General features: G+C 36.4%; 1 protein-coding gene across 4 annotated transcripts in view; it reads right to left on the bottom strand.

Moving 5' to 3' along the window:
* The window catches only part of CDK14 (cyclin dependent kinase 14), a 348,887-nt gene that overhangs the window by 238,095 nt on the left and 98,050 nt on the right, over positions 1-12,742 (bottom strand). For all 4 annotated transcript variants that reach the window (XM_080582561.1, XM_080582560.1, XM_080582563.1 and 1 more), the window contains one exon: positions 11-90. In XM_080582561.1, coding sequence (XP_080438687.1) covers positions 11-90 — 80 coding nt within the window. The remainder of the gene's footprint in view (positions 1-10; positions 91-12,742) is intronic.

Here is a 12,742-nt window from a genome sequence, read left to right as displayed (position 1 = left end):
CTGTGCATACCTTCCCTGATAGCTGTAAATGGGGTTCCTTCCTCTTCTTGTAATCTAATCACCTTCAGTGCCACCAGCTTTCCATTTACCCTGAAAGGGAAAGGGGGAAGGGAAGGAAAAATAAAAAACAAAATTAAAGCAGGAACAGTATTTCTCCTAATAAAACTTGTTTCCCATCATGTACTTATTCAATTTCTTCCTGTCAATACCAATGATTCATTTATAGCACTGTAAGAAACACTTCATAGCTTCCATAATGTCAACTTTATATTTTCACACCCATATGTAATTCAAGAAATGATCTCAGTTTTCTGTGAGTCAGTCTGTTTCCTTTCTATCACAGCACTAAACTGAAGCTTTGTTAAGAAGTATCACATTGCGGAATCTGGTTTTAATGCATCTGTCCTGTATTTGATCAAATCCCTCAAACAAAAAGGCATATGATTTTAATCAATCGTTCAACTTGTAGTAAATCCATATTTATACTGATTGCCTTCTTCCCACTGCATCACACCCATAATTACTACCCTCCAAAAGCTGTGGAAGTTTGAGATGGGAAATATTTTTTAGGTCATTCTAGGTCATTTCCCTTCAGGGCACAATTGTTCCTGAGGTACATTCTTGACTACATGACCCAGACTAGTTTTAGATTATAAAGAATCTCTTTTATACCCTTAAAAATATTTGGTGCTCCAAGGGACAAAACTTCACAACAGAAGTCACTTTATTCTCATATCTCTTTAGCTGATTTCACTTCTGGAATTTAAAATTTCACTACACATTAATCCCATTCAAGGCCTTAAAACTCCAGTTGGTCCACTTTAGCCAAATTAAATCTCACAAAAACTGAATCAGATTTAAAAATCCTCAGGAAGGAACTCATACCTCTGAAGCTTTAACAGACTCCCAAGATATGACAAGCAATTGTGAGGGTAAGTTACCAAAAAGTTTCCAAATAAATACTATTAATATTTCAATTTTGTTCTCTAAAAGCAAAACTGGCTTTTACAGGCACAAGACCCAAGGAAGCATTGGAGCTTTCACACTCCTGCAGTCATGGAAGCAATTTCCTATTGAACGGGACCCTACAAGATGTATTCATTTTTCTAAGCAAGATGACATGGACATCCACCAACTCTGAACTCATCCCCTCCCTCGAGCTTCTAATTTTTGCAGTTATATGACTTCAGTGACATGACAGCTACTGTATTATTTCTTCTGATTAACTTTTACTATAACCAGATTCTCATTAGACCTATACAGTGCATTGCACAGTGATTCTGAACAACTTCAGAAACCCTGATTATCAAGACACTTTACTTGTCACCTTCCTACTATTCAAAATACTGGCATCAGCTCAAGTCTCAAGCCACTAGTCATTGTTGAAAGATAATTATCAGCTTAGCCCTACCACATTATCTGGATTTCTCTTTGTGATTATCAGAAAAAGATACCTCTTGCCTCATGTAACTTCGTATGTCATACACAGACAGAAGAGTAAACCATAATAAAGGCAGAAGTAGAAAGATTGATGACAGACATGGTTCATATACACGTGCAGTTTTCAATTCCTCCGTCAATACACCTCCCCACCTATCACATGCATATAAATAAGTTAGACACCTAGATAATTTGATTATTTTACAATAGATGAAATAACTGTGCAGGAGGAATTTAAATAAGAAAAGCAAGCTCATTCTGCAGATCAAGAATAGGATGGATCTCTATTCAGCAAAGGCAATGCAGAAGAAAATGGAAAAAGCAGATCACTGAGGTACTAAGGAACATGGATGTAGACTCTCTTGCCAGAGAGACTAAAAAGTAGCACCTCTTTTTGTGCAGATTATGTTCTTTTTAATCCAAACTTCTGCATTTCATTGATTTATTAATGGTAATAAATAACACAAACAGCAATAGTATGGAACTCGCTTTGATGAATTCACAATTACATAGTGCTCTCAAACATGGTAGGTGGGCTGTGCTGTTTAGTTATCACTGCCACTTTGTCATTGTTACCTACCATCATCTTGACAGGTATTATGGCAACTTTTAACAATATTAAAATGACTGAGCTAATCTTAAGCAGTGTTCTTCTGCGATTGCTTTCTCCCTTTTGGTATTGTTTATATCCAAAATACCAATCTACATCTTCCAGGGAAAAAAAAAAAAAAAAAAAAAAAAAAGCATCCCTTATTCTTATTTACTATTCAGTCATTAAAACTTTTTTTTTTTTCTTGAGCTCATTTTCTATAAACAGCACAATTTTTAAGAGTACATCTGGAGGTACGAGAATTGACAAAGTATCATCAATTAAAAGAGATAGGTGTGTATATTCACATCCTTTAGCTATTCTCCCACTGATGCAATCTCAGGATGCAGTTAGATGATACTGCAGAGAAGAGCTAATGGTTACCTCTGGGTAAAGCTTTCCTCTTGCTAAATCCCTGCCACACACTCCTGCTGCTGTCTTGTATCAGCTCTCATTCTTGCCTGACCCTACAGCAAGACAGTTGGAGAGCTTAAAAAGGAGAAGACTGAACCTTCAAAAACAAAATCATATTTAAAAAATGAAAAATGCATATATTTTTTTTTATTTTAAAAAGAGAAAAACACTAGAAGATATACAAGAACTGGGACCACCTCTTTGAGGAGCAGCTCACCAAGGGATCAAGTCAGCTATGTCATGAAATTATGCCCTGAATGTTGTAATGACTTGCCAAAATAATGTGGCAATTTCCTTAGAATTTCCTTAGAAACAACACTGAAAAAAAGAGACACAGAGAAAACTACTTCTGCAAGCCATCAGAATTTGACTTTGGGACTTCAGTACCAATTAGGTTAGCAGAACTCCCCCCATATATTACTTCACATTCGTCTTCCACAACTTTCAAAGCATGCTCAGTATTTTTATTATTTTCAAATATAAGAAGAAAACTGGTAGGCAGAGAGCATTTTAGACAGGCAAAAGTCAATGCTGCTGCACCTTTCCACACCAAGGATTCATTAAACCACCTCTTGTGCTCACTTGCCCAAAATAAACAACTCCACGTCATCTCAAAACAACACACTTAACATGGCCAAGGATTTCACTTATCTTCTGTCCATCCTGTTAGCTGTCCCATTAATTTCTACTAAGGACAACACTGATTATAAAGTTCCTATTTTCTAACTTACAAGCCTTCCTCCTTCTGAAACTAGCACTTCTCTTTCTCGCTTATCCAAAAATCTCCAGGAGAAGGACAGAAGTCCTGAAGCCCCTCATTAACGATCACACAAAGCAACATTACTCTAAATCACCAGCAGCTGGTGGACAGTTTTTCAAATTTATGGAAATTCAGCGTTTTAATGTTATATAATCTCTTCTAATACATTTCAGATTTTACATGCAATGTAGGCAAAAGAAAAATGAGTCCGAATACTTTTATGTGGCATATGGTAAAAGTCTGTATATTATAAAAAATACAAATGAGCCAGATGTTACAAAAAATTCTAATATAATGTGTCATTCAGCCTTTTCTAGAACAGCTCATATCAGTATTACCAAAATAAATACATTGATAAAAATGACCATTTATGAGAAAGCATAGAAGATTATAAATGATTTAGTGCTTTAATGCATCATTAAGAACAAATAATAGTGATGAATATAAAGTAACTGATGACTTAATGGGCTTTACTGGGGATAATGCTGATGATGCCACACAGAAAACAAAAGAGTACAATAACACTATTTTCACAAGTTCTTCAGTTATATTTAGATGCAATAAATGTTCTAAATATAACACATTTAAAAGATTCAATTAACATAAAATCTGCCACTCTGATTTCAATCTGTTTATTTAACACAGATTTTTACCGCTGGCTGGAGTTGAGACTTAGTTCATAACTCTAGCAAGTGTTAAGCTTGGGAACACTTCAGCAAAGAAAAATCAGTAGACAGTACTGGTATGATGCTCATGTTTTTGATGCTTATTTCAAGGAATTAATTTTTATGAAGGAAAGCAACTCTCAATTGCTAAATATTTATTTATATGAAAGGCTCAGTGTGATGATCAAATTCAGAAAATATCTAATTAGACATACCCTGTAGTGATATTAAGGTCAGAAATGCATGTCTGAAACCCACATCAGACCATGATCACCTAATGAAACCAAGCTCTGCCAGAATTTTTCTTTGAAAGCAACCTGACAGAAGCAAAGTCACTGTCACCTCAGATTACTCCATCAAAGAGTAACTGATTTCACTTCTTTTAAAAATTAACATGGAAGACTGTTCAATGTAAACATGGATTATATTTCTATTACTGAAAATCACTTACAGTTGGAATTTACAAAAACATTTACAGCCCTGCTAGAGTTCTATTGTGTAACACTCAAGGGAATAACCTGGCTCATCAATTTATCTTTCTGACTTCCATCATCTTTCAAGCTCCATCTTAAACAAATTTTACCTTGCTTTAAAAGAGACCAGTGGATTAAAGATATTTCACGTTGTTGACATTTATTAGGGTTGGGAAAAAAAAAAAAAAGAGAGATCAAAGATTTCCAAGAGATGTGAAGGATTTGAATTATTAATGAGCATTGCCACTGGAACCTAGGGATGTAGTTCTTCACAGGACTCAAATTAACCTCACACAAACAATACCACAGCCCTCATTTGGACAGGAGCTGGTGAGCAACATCAGAGAATTTACTCTAGGTCCCTCTCTCTACCTCCCAAACTACATCACTCAGCACTAATATCAGCTGCTTGCCTCAGCATGGGGGCTGCACTTTTCCGTCCCTGTTGGAAGAAAATGACACAAGACAGGCAACAGGGAGAGACAGGTACAGCCCTGGTCCTCCTCAATGCATTTCACATCCCTTCAGGCTCCACAAAACCTGATTTTCTCATAAAGAAGGTTCAAAGATAAATGTAGTGGTGTTACTGTAAGTAGAGCAGCCTTTCTCATAATTCTGCATACTTACAGGGATCTTTCCAGAGAGTCCCATGGCTAACTAGTAAGTATACTGGTGCATAATGGCACTTAGTTTGCAAATTTCCTCAGTGTTTTGTCTATCATTCCTTTACTACAAGGATGGTGAGGCACTGGCACAGGCTGCCCAGAGAAGCTGTGGATGCCCCATCCCTGGCAGTGTTCAAGGCCAGGCTGGATGGGGCTTTGGGCAACCTGGTCTGGTGGCAGGTGTCCCTGCCAATGGCAGGGGTTGGAACTGGGTGATCCTTAAGGTCTCTTCCAGCCCAAACCATTCCCTGAATCTGTGATTCCAATTGTGAATATACATGATAATGTTGTTAAATTACTATCCAATAACTTTTAGCATTTGTATTCAACATAGCTATGTTCTATCCTAGTTTTTGTACCACATTTTACTGTACAGTCAATGAGTAATACAATGAATTTTCATTCCTTGGTTTCCACACCTGTCACAAGAGATGATAATGTTTTGTTACCTTTGTAAACTACTTCACAGGTTGAAGCAAATAGTATAACGCTCTTTTCAATCTATGCAACTACAGAGAAGAACCTCCCATATTTCTTTTAGATGTGGAAAAATTCACTCAGTAAGTGATTGACATAGTTAATGATTCATCTTCTAGTTAGAATCTTTAAGCTTACATGATTTTAAAATGTTTTCAGCCAGAATAATTATTTAATAACTTATTTTAGTACTTACACTACTCTAACATTTTTTCCACCATTTGGCATTTTACTTCAGCAACAAGTTATTAGCTTTACATCAAGTTCATCTTGTAGTTACTGTTTTTATGAGGGATTATTAATACTAGAAATTTTTATAAATCATCCACTCACACGCTTTATAAACCTGTGTCTTGACTGTAAAATGTATAATAAAAAGCAGCCTACAAAAATCTTCAAAACTTATCAACTGAAAAAAGAAATTGATGGGAAAAAAAAATAAACAAAGAAAACATATCAGGCAGCTCAAGTAGGTAACTATAAAGTGCATTTTCATAATCTATGAATATATATTCCTTTTCCAGCCATCTGGTACTCCACAGATGAAAGCAGTTTCATTTGTAGATGAACACTGATTTCACACAATTTCCGAGAAAGAAAAGAAACGGTTCAGAAAGTTTAAGTCGCTGAGGTGACATGAACCACAAAACATATTATCTGTGAACTGGACTGTTGCACATAAAATGTATCAGGGAGCATGTGAATACAATCCTTCGCATCGCATAGAGTAATGCTTAGGAAATAGCTAAAAAGAAAAAGTGTGACAGACAAAACAATGGCAAGTTCTTCAGGCTATCCAAAGCCTATGGCACTTGCAATAGATTGCACATAAAACAAAGGAAAAGATGATGAAAGAGTCATAGAGGTTTCAAGACAAATAAATGAAATAGTGCAGCTTAAAAGAAAGATAAAGTCAAAATAACAATTAGCCCTGTCAGGCATCCTCAGTAGAAGCTTCAGCACTCTAAACATAAAAATCAAAACCCTTGAGTGATCATTTTCTTGTGAGCAGCCATCCACAAACACATATATGAAATATTACAGTCAGCTATATATTCATAAAGCATACTGCAATACATCATGGCAACAACAAATACAGGTGGTTCCCTCTGATCATTCAACTGCTCCCTGTTGCCACAAGAATAATACTGCATAGAAACCACAGCTGGTGCAGGGCATGGGGACTGTCTTACTGAGCAATATTTCTCTTTAAGATCTGCGCTTCATATCACTAACTCCCTATTGATTTTTGAGTGAATAGGAAAAAGTACTGCCTTTGAAGGATATAAATGTAAAATGCCCTGGCTAAATGAAAAAGCTCAGTTCATCCTTTGGTGCACATTGGAATCACCCTGGGAAAAAAAAAAATCAGATTTCAGACAACAATTGCAGGGGCACCTCAACTGAAGAACTTCAAAACTCCACAGCCTTTATGGAGCTGAACTCTGGGGGACAGCACAAGCTTTGACAGGATATTACTCCATGCCCCATCAGACCAGTTCTCATATTAATAGTTAACAGGAATAGGCACCAGAATTGAATTTAATACAAGCATTTTATATGGGATAAATTGTTTGAAATGATGGAATTTTAGAATGGATTTTAGGCAAAAGTTTATTGATTGATCTCTCCGTTAAGAGTTCTATGCATTTTTGCAATAGTTTGAGCACATGCAACTTAACAAACACCCCTTTCCAGTGCACTAAAAAGCATATGGTAAGCAAGAGGTAGATCGAGATCACAGTGGGGAGATGCAGTGGATATACCATTGGCTTGCTTCTCAAAACACAGATTCATGCTGTGCAGGCAGCAGTCACAGACCACATCACTTTAACTGAAGTAATCTGCTTTAATTCTTTGCTGGAAGGGCAATTAAACACAGTGGGATGAGAGGATACAAACCATACCAACACATAATATCGCCAAAAGCACAGGTTTTTTTCCTTTAAGGGCAACGTGCAGAGTTCCCAGGGCAAGTATGGAAGACCTTCACACTGCTTTGCAAGGGGCTCCGATTAGGAGTGTCTCTTCTCTGCTGTCCCTGGCTTCTCAGGGCTCACGTCAATATTTATTTGTCACAGATCAAGCAAGATGACATTGCTGTAAATTCAGTCAAGTTTCTAGTCATGCTCAAGAAGGAAGAAGGTCAACAGCAGCAGGAAGATACATGTGTTGATACAGACAGAATTTCTTCAGTTCCATCACAAATGGAAATGATATGATAATTCAAAAGGAATCTATTGCTCTAACATTTGTTCTCTGCAAACTAATTACAAATACAGTAATATTTCTGCAAAGTTTCCCTCCAAGGAGTATGTGGAGATAAAGAGTTAAGCCATAGCATTTATGTTGTATATAAACTTATGTTATGATGAGCTCTCTTTCAACAATAATGTGAAATCTTGAAAAGGAGTCAAGAAAAAAAATATAAAGCAAGGCAGAGAGACTATGACAGCAACACTACCCACTCCTTGTTTCTCAGTCAAATTGTGACACTCTTGAACTTCAGTAGGATTATTATTTTTTTTTTAAAGTCAAGGTTAGTAAAAGAGATGACATGTTCACAGCATTAGTCAAACACAGAGTAAATGCAACTTGCATCTTTTTGTAGAGTGCCATTAGCAAGTTACTCAGTCTATTTCTCCAAAATTTTACTGTAAAAGAAGCAGAAATCCCTTCAGTGATCTGAATTTCAACCAATGTATGCAATAAGAAGCCATTTGTAATTTTATACAACAAAGTAACATGCGAGAAATTAACCTGAAAGAAAGAAGAAAATGAAGCTCATCTTGTGCACATCTGAAGTTCAACAAGTGAACTCAAACAGATCTACCTCTTGATGAACTGTCAGTCAAAAAACAAATGGCTGTGTGGCTATTTCTCCAACACACAAAGAAGCCCAGTCTAAGAGAATACTGCTTCACTTTCCTCAGTCATACAGTCCTGTTCATTCTGCTGCTTCCCCACACTCCAGGGAATCACTTTAATCTGACTACGAAAAGAGAAATCCATCATCCGTTAAGAGGAATTAGCCCACTTCATTTCACATTCCTGGGATACTACCACGGATGCTCAGATAGACAGAAGAAAACGTTTGATAGAAAGACAGGGGCTTGGTACTGCTGATTCTGCTCCATGTTCTAAAAAAAGCCAAGCTTCCCCTGAAAGCAAGTTACTGTGCACATTACTTTAAGAAAGGAATGGCTAATTTTATGTCTTTGTAGGCAGGTATGTATCTATTCATCTTTTCAAGTGGTAAGCTAGGATCGTGGGGCTTTTATTCTACCATTATGATCAGCAGGGAGAATAATTTAAAAGACTGAAGGATTCTTCATTAAAAGAAATCACATGCAGATATTTAGCAAAAAAAAAAAAAAAAAGGAAAGAAAGAAAGATTGAAACAAGAAAGTTGTCAAGATTTCAGCAAACAACCCTATAAAACCAGACTCAGTTAAAAATGACTTTGAGCTATATGCTATTTCTGGAAACTTCTGCTCAACTGAATTGATTCAAAGAGGGCTTTGTAGACTTTGTATCTCCAATAGATCATGGATTCAAATTTAAGATAAGCATCAAAATTAAGGAAAGCCTTAACCTCAGAAAGAAGACATAATTACAGAGTCAGAATGCTTGGGCTTGGAAGGAACCTCTGGAGGTCATCTGTTCCAACCCTCCCTGGCTCAGGCAGGACCACCTTGAGCAGGATGCCCAGGATCATGTCCAGGTGGCTTCTGAAGATCTCCAAGGAGGGAGACCAGACAAACTCTCTGGGCAACCTGTGCCAGTGCTCCATCACTCACACAATAAAGAAATGTTTCCTGATATTCAAACAAAACCTCTTGTGCTTCAGTTTGTGTCTATTGCCTCTTGACCTGTGTCATTGGGCACGACCAAAAAGAGCCTGTCTCAGTCCTTTTTGCAACCTCCCTTCAGGTATTTATATACATTGATAAGATCCCCTCCAGCCTTCTCTTTTCCAGGTTCAGCAGTCCCAGAGCTCTCAGCCTTTCCTCATAGGAAAGGTGCTCCAGTCCCTTCATCATCTTCGTAGCCCTTCTCCGGATTCTCCCCACTACTTCCATACTTTTCTTCTACCAGGTAGCCAATATGCAGCTAAGGAATATTTTGGGATGAGTAGAAGGGAAGGATCACCTCCCTCGACCTGTTGGCAACACTTCTCCTAATACAGCCTGGAATACCATTAGTTGAACGCGTTGACTTCCTCAGATACAACTTTTTGAGTCATTTAGTCAAGTTTTAGGCTTGAAACTGATACCATACAGCTGAAATCCCAAACATTAATTATTTCAGAATTTTACTATAAAATAGCTTACTGAAGGACACATTAAGCCACTTCAGCACAACAAGCTGTACTTTCAGAACACTCATGAGAATATTCAAAGCAGCACAAAAAAAAAAAAAAAGGAGACAGTACGAGGCTAAACCCAGATGACCTACAGCATTGAAACACTTTGCCAATTCCCATCAGATATTTAGCAAAAAAGAAACAGATGACAGAAAATTCTGGAATTTTGATAAAGTCATTGTTTCAAGTGATATATCATCATGGAGATTAGAGATAAGCAGTTTAAAAAGCTAAAGGAAATGTAAAATGAATACAACTGCTATATGCATTGCTATAAACCTCTTAAACCTCTTCCTCAGTTTGCACTCATTATATATAAACATCACTATCCATAGAGATGCCTAACACCCAAACCTGGGGTCATCTCTGATTCCTCCCTCCCTCCTAACATCTACCTTCTCTTATTATATGGTATTTATATTTAAATATCAATTTGGATTTGGATTCTCATAGCTGAATGCATGCAAACAATATACTAGTTTTTCGACTATTTGGACTTAGAAATTACAGTTGCAGTGCATTTACAGTCCATCTATTTGTTGAAAAAATACCTTGCTTAAGCACATGATAACAGAATTAAAACAAACGGAAGAAATTATCTGAGAGCAACTGTCAAAAATAAAAATAAAATAAAAAATCCTGGACTTCTCCATGTTAAAAATCTCTGTAAAATCTGAAATCAAATTGAATTTGCTCTGAAATTTAGTATGCAATAGTATCTTTGTAGTACTTGGATAGTGTCCTTTCTTTTTTTTCAGCTAGTTGATGACTTCATTTAGACCTCGGTAATGAAAGCTGTCATTTATCAAGAACCATTTTATGCAAAATAGCATTGATCAGTAACGCAAGCTGGTTCTGGGAGATGTTCTCAGTGACATGCTTAAGTATGTCAAATACAGAAACATGGTATGGTAATGAGAAAGCTAGCAGTCATTTCTATAATGTGTAAAAAGTAGATTTAGAAATTAAACAGGTTATCCTTTTATTTCTCTCCCTGATCCAGCCTGTTGCAATGTAAACAGAGGGTTTTATTCTAGAGATTCAAGAAGCCCACACAATGAAAGATACTTTTTGTTTAATGGAATAAACTTGAATTAGGAGGTGTGCACACTACTAAGAAGATACATTGACCAACCTACAAACACAAATTTACTCTTATCATGGATCATTATGAAACATTCTCGAGCAACTGAATAGAGAAGTGAAATATAAACAAAAAGAGCAAATGGGTTTGGAAAACTCAAAATTATAGCATAGTACTCTCTAGTAAGCTGTAATAAGAATATGGAACAGCTCATAATGGAAAATGAGATCCACTCACAATAAGTGAAATAAGTCATTACTATTAACAAATATTAAGATAACCAAAAGTGCCTAAGCATTTAGTTGAAAAATCAAGTCTACATTACAAACAGCTAAACACTTACATAACAACATAAATAAGACAAAAAATGAACTGTTTGCACTCTTCCAGATGTAATTTGGCCAGTTTGCTCTCAAAATACTTGCAAGATATTATTATAAAGCAAACTTTGATATTTATATACAGCTTTCAATGTGTTAATAAGCAAATACCTGCATACAGCACTTCATGCTGTCACAAAATGCCTTTAGCAGAAATTGTACCATTAAACCCTTCAAATGGTATTGTCCTTCACCTTGAAGGTGTTTTATTCTTACAGTTAAGAAACATTGCCTCCAGTTCTATTACCTTGGTGCCTATGCATCTCATGAAATTTATTAAAAAGAAAACAAAACCCCACAACATTTCACTTGTACCTGGTGATAAATACTAAGCACAATAATTTTGAGAACAAAGCATCATTCAAAACAACTCTACCTGGTCTTAAATTCTCCAGCTTCCACTACAGTTAAGGACACACCACTGAAATATTTTGGCAAAATGACAAAGCCAAGCACAAGACTTGGTTAGATTAGACTAGACTAGAATTAGGGATTCCTAAACATTTTGACAAAAACACACTTTTTGTGCACGTAGTACATGCTTCTCCAAATAAACAGTACTTCTGTGTTCTGTGGCATGCCATGAGGGCTTTATCCTTCAGTAGTCAAAAACAGTCCATGCCAAAACTAAAAACAGCCCTCTTTTGACCTGTTTTGCCCATTTTATTTCCCACTGAACTGACAGCCAAGGAAACATCGTTATGCGTATCAAAGTCTTAGCCTGTATATCTACAGCAGGTGCTAGAAAACAGTCCTCTATTTCTTTCTGTGTCATTTTAGACAAAGCTATAAACAGTCAGAGCCAATCTGCCAGAAAAGCACCAGCAAAATTAGGATCTGCTGAAACAGCAGGAGCCAAAGTTGGCCCATCCATTTGCCCCTCTGTCCATTTGTTTTCACTGAAACTACATTGCAGCAGTGATGCTCTCTCTTCTTTTGGAATACCATAAGGGCCAGAGATTCCTCATCTTCTCATGGGGACAGAAGAACATTGTCCAACAACTCCTTTTGAAATAGCAAATAGGCCCTGTACTGTTTCCCAACTCTTAAGGAATTACCTCCTGCTTCTTTGAAGTAAAATTCAACTGTTTCTTTATTTCAAGAAACAGAAGCCTGGACTGGAGGTGCTGAATCTGGATGGTGCTACATAATATGAAAATTATTCAATTCTTGAAGGAAAAAAAAAAAAAAAAAGCAGGTGAAGGAATATGACCTTAACATTAGGAAGAGATCAGAGTATTTACTGCAAATGCATTCTTATCCAAACTCTACACAAGCTTTTTCAAAATAAAATTTAAAGACTTTGCAAAAGATGTTATGAAGCAGCAGAATAAAGTTATGTATAATTATTATAATTCACACCACTTATTTAGAGCTTGCTATTTATAATGGAGAATGCAGAATACCCAGTAATATCAATTTACTATTC

The sequence above is a fragment of the Anser brachyrhynchus genome, assembly GCF_964034855.1.
Source record: "Anser brachyrhynchus genome assembly, chromosome: 2".
Taxonomy (NCBI): Eukaryota; Metazoa; Chordata; class Aves; order Anseriformes; family Anatidae; genus Anser; species Anser brachyrhynchus.
This window is presented reverse-complemented; position numbering and strand designations above follow the sequence as displayed.